This window comes from Benincasa hispida, chromosome 12 (genome assembly GCF_009727055.1).
Source record: "Benincasa hispida cultivar B227 chromosome 12, ASM972705v1, whole genome shotgun sequence".
Classification (NCBI taxonomy): domain Eukaryota; kingdom Viridiplantae; phylum Streptophyta; class Magnoliopsida; order Cucurbitales; family Cucurbitaceae; genus Benincasa; species Benincasa hispida.
This window is the reverse complement of record NC_052360.1, coordinates 15,423,681-15,437,888: the sequence shown is the minus strand read 5'-3', so window position 1 is coordinate 15,437,888 and position 14,208 is coordinate 15,423,681. Positions and strand designations below refer to the sequence as shown.

Below are 14,208 nucleotides of genomic sequence, written 5' to 3'. Positions count from 1 at the left end.
TATTGAGAATTGATACACGATCTCATAACAGATGATTCTATTTACATTGTATTTCTATCGAGAATTTATATATGATATAGCAATTACACATTTATACACGATATAGCAATTACACAGTACTCGAAAAAACTGGTAATCGACTATACCAGGGAAAATTTGAGAACTAAAAAAATATATGTCATGTACACGACACGTTTTTGCCAAAATCTTATTATTTTCCTTTTTCTTTTTTTTTTTTTTTGACAAAAATCAAAATCACTCCCAATTTTACTACTTCCTCAAATTTTTCTTAAAAAATTATTACTATTATTATTATTATTATTATGTGTACGAGAAGGGAGCATGGACTGCCTAGGTATTGCTCAAAATAATATTTGGTTGGTTGAAATGATTTAACTATAAAGACGCAATATACCATCTTCACTCTCCTTCCTAATTCCCTAAATGGGCCAGCTTGAAAAATACCCATCATGTGCCGGCCCATAACATAAGTGGGCTTACGCAACAACGACGTCGTATAAAAGGTTTGCCATCACGGCACAATCTTGCTCACGTGTCATCCAACACGTAGGAGCTTAATACTTAACCAGTGAAAATTTGCCACATCATCAACTTACTCGACGTCGACTCCACCATCAAATCGCATAGGCCACTGCCAGCAAATGAATTAGAGCCAATAAACAAAATTTCAAAGCTGAAATTTGTCCGTCAATAGACACATAAGCCCATCACGAAACCGCTAATTTACAAAATTTCACGGTCATTAACACTTTGAAATAAAGGTCACTTTAGTCATTTCGCTTCTCACAAATTATCACACAAAAATAAAACAGGAAAAAGAATAAGAAGAAAATAAAAAGAAGAAAAAAAAGAAGAAAGAACCTGGTCTGTTTCAATTCAACTTCTTGAATTTTTCCATTCGGAACTGCCACTCCGGCGCATCAATTGTGGCATAGATTTTAGATTGTTGCTTTTCTGTTCTGATTTCGATCTCTTGTAATTTTGAGTTTAGTGATTCTCGAATATGGCTGCTCCGTTCTTCTCAACGCCAATTCAGCCTTATGTTTACCAGGTACTCTCGTCTTCTTTTATTCGTATTTTGCTGTTTCTAATTTACACTTTGATTCTGGATCCTGCTTGGTTTTGGAAAATTTCAGGAAGATGAAAGGGAAACGTTGATTATATATCTTATTTCTTAGTTTATATTGTTTTTCCTGATCATCTGTTTGGCGTGTTTGATCGCGTTTAGTTTCGGCATTTTAGTTTTGTGATTAAAGGGTTTGCTACCCTTCAAATCTCATTTGATTTGATATTCGGGAGGTTTTTTCCCCCTTTGTGAATTGTAAACCGGGGGGGGGGGGGATGGTTATTGATGGTGGAGGGCATTTTGTGATTCAATTAGGTATGTGCGAACCATTTTTGAGTTATGTTCTTTCCAGCCTTGTTCCAACTGACCAAATTTTAGATATACATTGATTGAAGCACCAGGACTTTTCTGGAATGTGCAAATTGTTGATCACGAATGTGTTGGTCTTCTAGAATTTGTAAAAGCCAACACAACGAATTATGAACATGAGTTGACCAGTACGTTTATTTAATACTCAGTCAAGTATGGACATATATGATAGATAGGTTTGAGGTATGAGTATGAACTCTATGACAGTGTGGAATGAGCTTTTTTTTTTTTAGTCTCAAGAAGTAGTTCTAGAGGCTGAGGTATTTAAGCATTTACAAACCAACATCCAACTCGCTGTACAACAAATGTGGTATGACCCAACAATCTCTCCTTACGTTTTGGTCCTTTGGGTTGGATCTTGTCATCTACCTAATCTCTCGAAGTCGGTAGAGTGTAGTCCGTATGAGAAAATTGTTATAACCTAGGTTATAATACCACTCATTGGCCAAATGGGTCTTCCCACTCCAAATGCTAGTTTTAAGAGGCGAGGCTTTACTTATTAACTAACATCCAATTCTTTCAGAATCGACATTGGCATAATCCAAAATCATGAATACTGGATGTTAATTTAAAAAACCAAAAGACGGAAAAGAAAAATTAGTCATTGACCCATAACAGTTCTTACACTACGAAATATGCATGTTTGTTATATGGAAACAAGCTTGAGAAGAAGTGCTATGGGTTGCTGACAGGGAAGCACTCATTAGAGGCCATCGTATTTAAATCAGAGAAATATGGATGGCTTAGAATAAATTTTCTCACCCTCTTGGTGTAGAGATCACCTTGAACTGATTTTTCCCAATCTATAATATTTGAAGATTTGGAAGGATTGGATTTTAATAATTCTCATGAAGTTTGATTGAATTGGAATCTAGTGTATGATTGTATTACTATTGTTTTACTAACAGTAATTTGTTCTATGTCATGCTGTAGAGCCCACAAGATGCAATGATACCTTTTCAGATTTTGGGTGGTGAAGCCCAAGTATTACAGGTATATAATATATTGTTATTGTTATTGTTATTTTGTGTCACATAGTGGGATCATGGTTAACTTCTTTCATATTTATCATCTCTCTTCAAGTACTATCTCTCTTAATTTTCTTGTTCATCCTACATTGGCAGATTATGCTGAAGCCACAAGAGAAGGTTATTGCAAGGCCTGGTAAGTAGTATTAGGATTTATTCTTTTCTCTTGTCTTCAATCTCTTTATAGAGAAACATTTCTGAGCTTATAGAATATTGTTTTTATTTCTTATAATGCTTCCCTTAGGTCAAGTTCATGTTTAATGTGTTTAGGATATTCACCTCAATGTGCCTCCAACACTTGTTCAACGTGTTTTTATTTGTACACAATATTGACATTATGTGTACACCCTTGTATAACATGATTGTTTTGCACGTAATTGATACTTTTATTTCTTATTTGCTGTTTGCCTGTTTCAATTGTAATTATTATCAATGTTCATATGGAACTAGCAAAATAGTCCTGACAATTTTCTTATTTCAAAAAATTTTGCTTATGAGATTGAGGTTGCCTTATCGTTCATCTACTATTTCTTAACTGGGGAAAGTCTCTTGTTTCTTTGTTACCTACAATTGTTTGTGCAACTGATACACTTATTGTTGCAGGCTCAATGTGCTTCATGTCTGGGTCTATTGAGATGGAAAATGTTTTTCTTCCAGAAAATGAAGTGGGTGTTTGGCATTGGCTATTTGGCAAGAGTGTCACTAGCATTGTTCTTCGGAACTCCGGTGCAAGTGATGGATATGTTGGAATTGCTGCACCTTCTCTTGCTAGGATTCTTCCGGTTAGTGCTGTGTTTTGTTGTCCTTTTAATTTTTTTTTTTTTTTTTTTTAAAAAAAAGGAAAAAAAGTTTAATTGATCAACTTTAGCTTCAATGTAGAACTAGAAAATTCCAGTTTATCCTCCATTTTTTATACGTTGCTCCAATTATGTTGGCAGATTGATATGGCGATGTTTGGTGGAGAGCTTCTATGCCAGGTAGAGAATATTGTTTACTTTGTTACCTAGTTGCTTCTCTTTGTTACTTTTCCTAACAACTGGTTTACTGCTGTGCCCCTCCCCTCACCGTGTTTGAAAGAAAATAAATTTATTTGTTTAACAGATTGATATTTTAGATATCTTGAATTCAAAAATTCAATTTGTCTTCTTTTGGGCTCCGTTGCCTGACAATTTTTGCTTCATTTTTTTTCGTACGTAGCCAGATGCATTCCTTTGCTCTGTTAATGATGTGAAGGTTAACAACACAATTGATCACAGAGTACGCAATGTTATCCCAGGTGTGGAGGTGAGCTGGTTTATTATCCCGCTAAAGTGCTCCACGCATTCTTGCTTTCTGGTATTCTTTTTTGTTCTTCCTAATGTTTTACTTTTCTATTCTCTTGCTACTCTGGATCTTACTGTAGGGGTTTCTTAGACAGAAGTTATCAGGCCAAGGACTTGCCTTTATCCTTGGGGGTGGATCTGGTATGTGCTTCTCACTTTTCATTTTATTTTAGCATATTCTCCAGAGGACTATTTATATTTGTTGTGCAATCATGAAAACGGAAAGCAAGCCTGAAGTTCTACTCTGAGTTTTCATGTGACCTCAACCTGTTGGCTTGAGCAACTCAAGTGTTCGTTTTGTTATTTAAGATCTATTTCCATGCTTGTAATGGGGTGAATCACAACTGCTGACCTTGAACTGTAGCTGTACCAAGTCAGATGCTTTTATGCTAATATATAACATTGGAATTGTATTTTATTTTCACACTTCAAGTAGATGGAGTAATTTCTGTAATACTAATTTTGGGGCTGGTTTTGTTTTTCCTTCAGAGATTTATGGTTCAAAATTTACCCAGTATGATATATATAATGGCCAGCAGGATACAGAGATCACATTATTTATATTGATATATTTATTTTTATATTTAAGATGGAACACACTTCATGCTTCAGCCTTTAGACAATATAAGATTAGCATTATTTTTATTTGAAGAAGAAAGCTTTCTGTTTCCAAAATAAATAATGTATAGTTTATGGCAGCTGATTATGAAAGTTTTTCTGGGTTCTGCTAGTTGTACAGAAAAATCTCGAGGTTGGTGAAGTTCTATCAGTGGATATCTCCTGCATTGTGGCTATGACCACCTCCATTGATGTCCAAATCAAATACAATGGCCCTGTGAGAAGAGCAGTATTTGGAGTAAGAGTTCTTTATTTTTATGGAGTTTGCTTTTCGCTTTCCATGTCTTCTCTTCGTTGGGCATGCAATAGTTTGATTTCTGGGTTGTTAACTACACAAAAGCTGAACGAATATAGGTTATATTTTGCTTGAAATAAAGATTACATGTGAAACACACACCAAGTTTTTGTTAGATGATGACATTAGATCTATACTTCTCGTAACTATAGTCCATCCTTACTTGGGGCTGCTCTCAGGTGGACATCTTGTTCGACCTTCTCTCGTATTTCCATCTCTAAAGAAATTATAAACTAGCAGAGCCTTCTGGTTCAGAAGAAAGATATCCAGTCCCACAATTTCAAACTCTCCTTGTTCTCGAGCTTTAACAAGACATTCATTCTCTTTATTTATATGAAATACATGTTTGTCACGTTTTAAGAGGTCGTCCCATGATTGTGAAATTGCAGGGTGAAAACTTAGTGACAGCCACATTAACAGGACCAGGGATGGTCTTCATACAGAGTTTGCCATTTCAACGACTTTCTCAGCGTATCGCAAGGTAATAACTTCAGAATTCTTTTAAGCCACGGAGGGTTTTGGTTTCCGTTTCTGCCTCAAAATTTATTGGAAAAATATCAATTTCGGTTGCAGGGCTGTTACATCCCCAAACATGAGGGAAAATCCAAAGTTTTTCGTTCAGCTTGCACTTTTCTTTTTTCTGGCGTATGTGGTGATTGTATCCTCAATAATCTTGACAGATGTATGATTCTAGATCTTCCCTCTTAAATCTCTCCCAGGGTGATTAGCTAGGCTGATACAAAGGTTTAGTTCTGAGTTGGATAACTTTTTTTTCCTTGGCCTTAATTATTGGATTTTATTATATATATTGAAGTTGTGCAGATATTTTGAGCTGAGTGAATGATATCTTCCCAGGTTGAATTTTGTAATTTTGTATTAGCATTATTGTCTATGCCTTATAATTGTTGTACTTGTATTGACTAAAGGATGTAAAGACGTGCCAGGATTCTTGTTCTGGATGAAAAAGAAGAAAAGGAAAGAAAAGAAAAAAAAAAGGAAGTAAATTTGATGTTATGAGTCCAAATTCTCCAGTGCTACTTGTGCCTTATTAGAGTTATATCAATTTAAACTCGTGACTTTTAAAATATAGTGTGAAATATAAAGTTATTCTAATTAAGTTTCTAAACTTTTCAAGTGAATCAATTTATACGTTTTATTAAGATTATGTTTGAAAATGGTTCATGTATTCAATTCTTATACGTGTAGACTCCTTTAAATGTTGGATTAATAAAATAGACGATTATGATGGATGCACGATCAACTTTTTTAAGAAAATATAAATGGAGAATTTAAATTGATTTACTTATCAAAATTTAGGAATTTAATTGATAAAATTATTAATATAAAATGTTGTTTATCTAAAAATAATGTAATGAAAGTGTAAATTGATACACTTAAAAAAATTTGTAAATTGATATAATTTCTAAAATGCAGTGATGAATTGATATTTTCCTAAAAGAAATATTTTATTTTTGAACTTGGATTCTTGCTAAGACCTTTTTATAAATGTTCCAAAGGTATATTTGAAGTATAAATTCAATAAAAATTTTGAATAAAAAATGGGAATTGAAATGACGTGACAGTGATATGAAATGGTATAGCCAGTATCACTTTAAATTCTAATTTTATTCTGATTTATTTGTATTTCAATGATAGCTCTAGAACATTTACAAAAGATAATGATAATATTGCAATTTTTGGAATAATAAGGATAATTTTCAAACAAATGAAAAATTTTAGGAGTACTTTTTATAATTTAGCTTTGCTTGTTTAAGATGGAAGATAGGACGCAGAAACCATGTGTAGCTTGTGACTTTGGTATTCTATATATGGAAGAATATAACGTCATAGATATTATATGATTGCATTTGTCCTCAAGTAACTGTCATCGATGATTAGAGTTGACAGAACAATGTTCTCACTTTCTTGACTATGATTCCATTGCTCCACATGGAAAGTCAAATTTCTTACCATTGTTATACTCTTCAAGTGAGAACAATGTGGTTTGTTGTTGAATTTTGGCTAGGATCTTGCCTGAATTAAATTGCTCCATATTGATATTATGCAACTTTCACAAATAGATGATATAAATGTGAGAGGGAAGACTTGAAAAATGTTTGCAAAAAATGAACAATGATGATCATCTTGGTCAAACATCTTTTAATGAGCTGAGCTTAACTGAAACTTCAGTTATCAACTTAATGGAGAGATGCTTAATGCAACTCAATGGTGACCTTACATACCTTGTGTTTAAATGAGACTAATGACGATTCTACAATCTTACAATCCTTTATTTGTTAGGGAAATTGATGTGGGATCTAGGGATTTATGGAGGTTAATCTCCAACCTCCATTGAGGGTATGTGGATCTAAAAACTAAAACAAAATGCCACCCTATGAGATTATCAAGAAGATAAGGACTCCGAGAAGAAACCAAGCCTGAGTCTTAGAAAAGCAACACAACTTACAACTTTGATATGTCTCCATCCTCTCTTTCATAAAATAGGGACTCAATAACCAAAGCACCAACGGGTAAAGTTTTAATACAATTACTTGAAATGTGTTATTTCTCGCCTAGGTAGGAAAATCACATGCAATATCTGATCAAACCTAGTGTCATAATCACACTTTTGAAAGGTTCACAAAGTGAATATGTGACACTTGTTCTTGCCCATGAACAAGTTAGTCAACTCGAATTTGAATTCAGATAGCCAGTGACACAACGAGCTTATTTCACAACCTCCACTTCCATTTTGAAGAAAATGGTTTTGGATAATAGGCTTAAAGAAAAAAGTTTTTGGCAAACATTTGAAAGCATGTTTGAGAAAATGGTCGTTATAGGCTAGTAACCAATAAGGGACAACAATCGCTGAATAACATACGACTCCGATATAAAAGCATGATGGTTCATCTTACCCCCATATAATATATTATAAGCTTTTTTGTGAGTATCACACTCTTGTATATGAAAGTGGCAAGAAGTCACTTACAACAAAAAGTACAAGGAAAGCAAACTAATTTCATGAAAACATAATAAAAAGGAGTTGGTTCGGACATGCGGTCACGGACAGCACGTCCTAAACAAGCATGACCATGACGCCTAACATATCATCTCGGGTAAGTTCTAAAGAGAAGTTCCTATCTGACATGCTCTTCTTACATCCCTCTTTTGTGATCACTTATCTGAGTGAATCAAGTATCTTCCTCCTACAAACTGAAAATCTTAATCGGTCCATAGCATTGCCAAGGGATTATAAGCAGGCGTATAGTCTAAAAAGTTCCACCTATAATTCTCAACAAGGCTAATGAGGCCCTCTTAATCGGCCAAGCTGTGTGGGAAGGCAAGCAAGCATGTTGATAATTGCTGAAAAAAACAAGTGATACCTCAAATCTCAAATCTTTCAGTATTTGCGGGTTTTATTGGTACAGATAATGTAGCAAACATTCGAGCAACGATCGCTAGAGTGGCAGCAGTGAGCTTCTTACAAAAGGAAAAAAGAAAACATAAATAAAAAATCCTTCCTCATTGAAACTGCAAACTGTTTGAGGAAGAATCAAACTTACAGAACGAAAGAAATAGGGAAAGGAATCGATTTGTTCTATGCCCTCAATGGAGCAATAGCATCATGTTAATACAGATGCTCTACTCTCTCGACAGCAATAGCAGCAAGCTTCTTACAAAATTTCTCTAATCTCTAATCTTCCTGATTATCCATCATTAAAATTCTATAATTCTCAATCTTCCTGATTATGATTAGATGGATGTAACATATAACTCAAGAAACTTATAAATCGGACCATGTGATCTCAAAATAAGATTCTGGGGGATAAAGATATATGAGATTCCTTCAGAGTGTCAACTGTCAAGAAAATCCTTCTGTAATTGGAGACTGATTCCAGGAGAGGAAAAGGATGCTATTGACTGACAACATTATACAGACCTTGGCAAAGGCAAATATTCTAATTTCTAACCAGTAAGAAACCTCAGGTGAGAGAAGTCCATTGGTAGCTAAAAAGTGCCTTAGTGGTACACAGAAAATTAGCGTCCCATAGCTCAAAGGACTTTTAAGTAGGATGCTCCAAGTTATGAAATAATAAACTTAATGCTTTTGTTGTTATTATTATATATATTTCTTTCATAAGAAACCAAATTTTTATGGAAAAAAGAAAGAATACAAAGGCGAACAGAAAAAATAAGTCCCAAAAAGGGGAAAAATAGGTCCCAAAAAGAATCCAAAAGCAAACAAAAAAACAAGTCCCAAAAAAAAAAGGAGTTCATAACTACGAAAAGGACTACAATCCAAAAACACAAGACCAATGTCATAATTACAAAACGGTCTAGTGGCCAACACCTGAACAGAAGAACCTAACCAACTCCCGAACCTTCTCCCTAGATTACTCAAGATCCCAAAAGATCCTACTATACCTCTCAGGTCAAATACCTCACAAAGAAACTCGCATGCCACAACACATAGCCCTTCATTAAAAAGGAAGGAGCAGAAGCACCTCTTCCAACAAGGACTACCCATCCCAATTACGAGCCCCACTCACACCAAAAGATCTCTGCCAATATAAATGGCATTGTATGAACCACGATTTGATCAAGGATTCAGGCGCTAGTTTATCTCTCATATCATTCATGAGCTAGAGGAATGTTAGCAAGGGCAAGTTCAGAACCAAAAAGCTAATTCTTAGAAACTCCAGTTGCCAAAAAGCAAAATGATTCAGCATAATGGAACCCATCAATATAAGATTTCTTGATGCAGAGTACATTGCCTTGCCAAGACCAAAGTTGACAAATGGTTTAAAAATCTCACAATTATATTTTCCATGCTGTAGGTGTATGCACAAATGCATATAGAAATATAAGCAAGACATCCCAGACTAGGTTTCAGTCCCAAATTTATCAGCTAGACTTGAGACTGCCACTCAATAATTCAACCAGTAGGGCCCTAGGATTGATAAGTACGAAATTTTAATTACGGATACTTCATTCATATTGAAATCACATAGAAATCAAACGTAAGAGTCAACATCAAATCATCTACAACCAGAAAAACGCATACAAGCCCCCCAATGTGCTCTCAATTATTAGAAAGATGAACAAATTCCACATTATTTAAAAGTGGAGAAGTTCCTAAATATATAATTAGGACATCTTCCTTGGCAGAGACCTTTTGGATGAAATCTAAATACAAAACTACACCGGTTTAAGCAGAAATGGACAATATCATACTATTATTGTGTGAAAAACAAATAGATATCCGTTGACATGACAAGTATAAAAGCCCCAAGATTTCCATGGAGTAGCAGGAGATCAGAACTTTGAAAGACAAGCAAATCCAAATACTGGACAATATGTCATCCCAAGATCAAACTTTCCATAACTTGTAATAAAACTATGACATAATGCCTGCTCCTAAAGAAGCTAAGGCTACAACGGACTCATCTCAGACTTCAATTCCAAAAGCAATCATTTTTGCTTCCTTAATTCAGTCTGTATTATTAATTCATTAATACACGTTACCAAGACAGATACTTCTACAGAATTCTAAGCCCAGTAGCAAGCAAAGAAATAACTTGAACAAACAAAACGAAAATTACTTCCCACGAACCCAAAAACTTAAATTCAACTTCATTGCGATTAGCTTGGAATCATACCCGTTTTCCTTGCATATGCGAAAATCCCACCGGCCTCGATAACAGGACCTGCATCCCCAATAGGCTTGAGCTTGTATTCTTTCCCTGTCGTATGGTTGATCAAGCGGCTTTTTCCGAGCTCGATTGTCACCACATCGCCGGTCTTACATTCATCGCAAATCCTAGTCTCCGATTCTAATGGATAAATCTCTCCGGTTGCCACCGAATTTCTGAAGAATATACGTGCATAAGATTCAGCAACCACAGCCACGGCGCCGGACGCTCCCAACGCAACCGGCGCGTGCTCTCTTGAAGAACCGCAGCCGAAGTTGTCGCCGGCAATTATGATGGAATATTTGGTTTTCATCTCGTCAGATTCCACGAAGCGTGTGGAATAAGATGAAGGAAGGCCGATTAAGGCGTAGGATCCGAGCTTCTCATATTCGCTGGGATTTGAGGGGACCAAAGTTAGGTACTCAGCCGGAATAATCTGGTCGGTATCGATGTTGTCTCCGACGACATAGCAGCGGCCGTGAAATGCGGTGGTTGAAGGAGCGGTGGAGGATGGTGAAGCGGTTGCTCGAGGGATGATAGTTGCAGCACGCGGCGGCGCGTGGGAGACGGCGATGGAAAGATCAAAGAGGAAACTGGAGTGGGGAGAAGGGAATTTGATGGTTTGAGGAGAAGAGAGAAAAGAAATGGAGGGTGAGGAACGTGGAGTGGGAGTGGCGATAGGGCTTTGAGACAGAAACAGTGAAGCCGCCATGGTTGTTTCTGGCCGAGAAAATGTGAGATCGAACGGGGTCTCCTTTTGGTGTTTTATGTCGTAATTAGTTTGTGCAAAATCCCTTGAAAAAAAAATCATAAAATAAAATATTCTGACTAATGACTCTACATAAACTCCATGTTGTTGGTTTCATTTATACCCTAATACGAGTGATGCAAATAACCAAAAACTAAGAAAATTAAAATCAAATCCATCGATAGTTTAGTTCAATTTTTTAGCAAAACATTAGATAGATGTTTAAATTTGGAGAAATCAAGAATTTTTTGATTGGTTTTGGTTTTTATTTGACAAATCCAACAAAAAAAAAAAAAAAAATCTAAACTGAACCGAGAGATATAAATATATCCAAATAAATCCAAAATTCCTCATATTTCCTTTCAAGTTTGATTCTTCACATAAATATAAAATATATGTATAAGAGGTATTTGATTTGAGAGAGAAAGACTACATGGAAGGAAATAATGGTACATATAATTGTTAAAATTGAAATGAAATCTTCATGCCCATTATGTTACGTAGGAAAGGAAAAGGCAAACAAATCATTTAGATTGTTTGAATTATGATTTGTTGCCAATTGTATGGGAATTTTGTCTTTGAGTAACATGGTAACTTTGAATAATTGTTATGAAAAATTTGAATGATTTGGGGAAGTAACTTTTAGCCAAAAATAGAAAAATGGACAACGGCATTTAAAAAGAAAAAAATTGAGAGTCGAACCGTATATGATCGAAAAAAAAAGTTGAACCAACGGTTTTACTCTTAATTGGATATTGGTTCAGCTTTTTTTTTAGCTCAACTAATTGGTTTGATTTGGTTCTTAGATTAACTTAAAATCGAAGAAAACCAAACCAATATCACCTCTATCTAATACCCAAAATTTTATAAAATTGGAATTAAACTTTTAAACTTTGAAATTGACGTTAGAAAAAAATTATGGTGGAAAAAGATTTATATGTTGTTTATAAATAAATTTAAACAAATTGAGAAACTAAATTTTAGTGATTAAGATAAACAAATCTATATATTTTCTAAAAGGGATTATGAAGGAGAAATTTTTTATTTCTCCGTTTGCCCCTTTTAATTGATATATCATAGGGTTTATAATATAATTTTACATTATAATTATTAGATAGAAAAATAAAGAATAAAACTCTTTTATTCATAAATTAAAGTTCTATTATTAAAATCTTATAATTAGGTTCTCTTTTTAAACTTTACACAACACGGGCAATGCACATAGTATCAAACTAGTATATCATAAATGAAAGAATGAAAATTTGAGGGCACAAAGTTAAGAAGGAAAGTGACAATAGGTATGGTTCATAGATGTATCATGCTTTTATTTTTCTCCATGTATATATTTAGATTTGTTCTCATAAGTGAATATAAAGCTTTTGTCTTCGAATTTTTAATGGTAAAAACTTACGGAGGTTGTTTTAAAATAAACTTCAAAGTTTAATGATTGAAATAAACTTTTTAAAGTTTAGAGGTATAATTGAAACCAACTCCATAATTTTAACTTGAAAATATTTATTATAATTCAACCGAATATATTTTATAAATTACACTTTTTTTCCCCTAAGATTTGAGATTAGTTTCTAAGTGCAAAAGTTATTTTTAGTTCGTAAAGTTTGCAAAATAAAAATGATGGTAAGTCAACTAATGGAAGAATGATAGAATATATTGATGTGGTAAATTTTAAATGATTTTGAAAAATTTTATCACTTATTTTATGTTTTTAGATTTTATTACTTTCCCGTTTTCATTTTTACTCTCCCCGTCCCTTTCTCTCTCTTCTGTCCCCTTTACTCTCTCCCCTCCCCTTTTTCTTATTCTCCTTCTCTCCCTCCTCAACTAGGTTTTTTTCGCATATGACCCAAATTTGTTCGGTTAATGTCAAATGATCCAGATTCTAAAAACGATGAAAAGTAACCTTTTGCATAAGTTGCAAAGTACCATCCAACGTTATTTCTCAGTAGAGCCTATCCACAATAACATATTCGCTCCCATTGCAAATTGATGAGACTCCAAACATGATTTCAATGTACATCACAAATTCTTACACATTGTTAAAATTTCACAATCTTATAACTTTTTCCAAACATGAAATGACATTTAATGTTTCATCAACTCACGATAGATGAGAACTTGCAATTGCAAATGAACAATTTAACATTAGTTAGTGATTTGTAGCATGTTAGTAAGTAAAATGTTAGTTTTCATTGTTTTTAAAATTCATATCATTGGACATTAGCGTAACAAAATTTAAATCATCCATACAAAAATCTTCTTCAAACTTCTCGTCAAATTGGTCTTATCAAAGAGTGGGAACCTATCTATGGAGTTAACCAAACATTTTGGATTATTATCCTCTAAAACTAATTGAGATCATTCTCACACAAAATTATTTGTTTTCTGCTAATCTTTGAATATTAATAAGCGTCATAGAATGTGATACACATCATCTTGAAGGAATTTATCTCCAGTTAGATTCTCATTCCATTGACCTCATTTTGAATAATCACCAATTATTTATGTATTGTAATCTTCCATCACTTAAATTACCGTTATAAGTTATTGTTTAGAAGCTCTAAGCCATTAATATTGATTTTTTTAAAAAAAAATTAATGTTGTAAAATAAAGTAGAAAAAAGAGACACAAAGAGGATACAAATATCGAAAAAATATAATATAAAATAAATAACTAACATTAGAAAATAAAAAATAAGAAATTAAAAGAAGAAATGCGCTCCAAGATATTTGGATTTCACACCAATATGCACCCTATTACAATATCCACCAAATGTCACTACAATTTGGCAAGTAAGGGGTAGATTATATAGACACTAATAGTGTGTAATCTTGACACACATGGAGTAATGGGTAAATGTCACTTCGTCTTTTAAAACTAAGAATGGGTGTCTATTTTAACATATATTATGATATTTATAATATTCCCCTTAGATACCCATATATATATATATGAAATCTGTCTCATTTAAAACCTTACTAGGAAAAAATCTATTGGAGAAAAAAAATCCTAGTGAAGAAAAAAGAGCACATA

General features: G+C 33.9%; 2 protein-coding genes across 3 annotated transcripts; one reads left to right on the top strand and one right to left on the bottom strand.

Moving 5' to 3' along the window:
• Nucleotides 1–841: 841 nt before the first annotated feature.
• LOC120092560 lies at nucleotides 842–5,743 on the top strand. Of its 2 annotated transcripts, XM_039050681.1 has the most exons (10): nucleotides 845–1,072; nucleotides 2,390–2,449; nucleotides 2,581–2,620; nucleotides 3,088–3,266; nucleotides 3,423–3,461; nucleotides 3,682–3,768; nucleotides 3,887–3,947; nucleotides 4,538–4,662; nucleotides 5,109–5,200; nucleotides 5,293–5,743. In XM_039050681.1, the coding sequence occupies exons 1-10, from the start codon at nucleotides 1,025–1,027 to the stop codon at nucleotides 5,405–5,407; spliced, it is 846 nt and encodes a 281-aa protein (XP_038906609.1). In that variant the 5' UTR covers nucleotides 845–1,024; the 3' UTR covers nucleotides 5,408–5,743. The 2 variants fall into 2 exon arrangements, with proteins under 2 accessions (XP_038906610.1, XP_038906609.1); XM_039050682.1 differs by lacking the exons at nucleotides 5,109–5,200; nucleotides 5,293–5,743 and adding an exon at nucleotides 4,899–5,102 and having other exon boundaries at nucleotides 842–1,072.
• A 4,299-nt stretch (nucleotides 5,744–10,042) lies between these two features.
• On the bottom strand, nucleotides 10,043–11,225 carry LOC120068432 (3-isopropylmalate dehydratase small subunit 1-like). The gene has a single exon (XM_039020199.1). The coding sequence runs from the start codon at nucleotides 11,221–11,223 to the stop codon at nucleotides 10,363–10,365; it is 861 nt and encodes a 286-aa protein (XP_038876127.1). The 5' UTR covers nucleotides 11,224–11,225; the 3' UTR covers nucleotides 10,043–10,362.
• Between the last annotated feature and the right edge of the window lie 2,983 nt (nucleotides 11,226–14,208).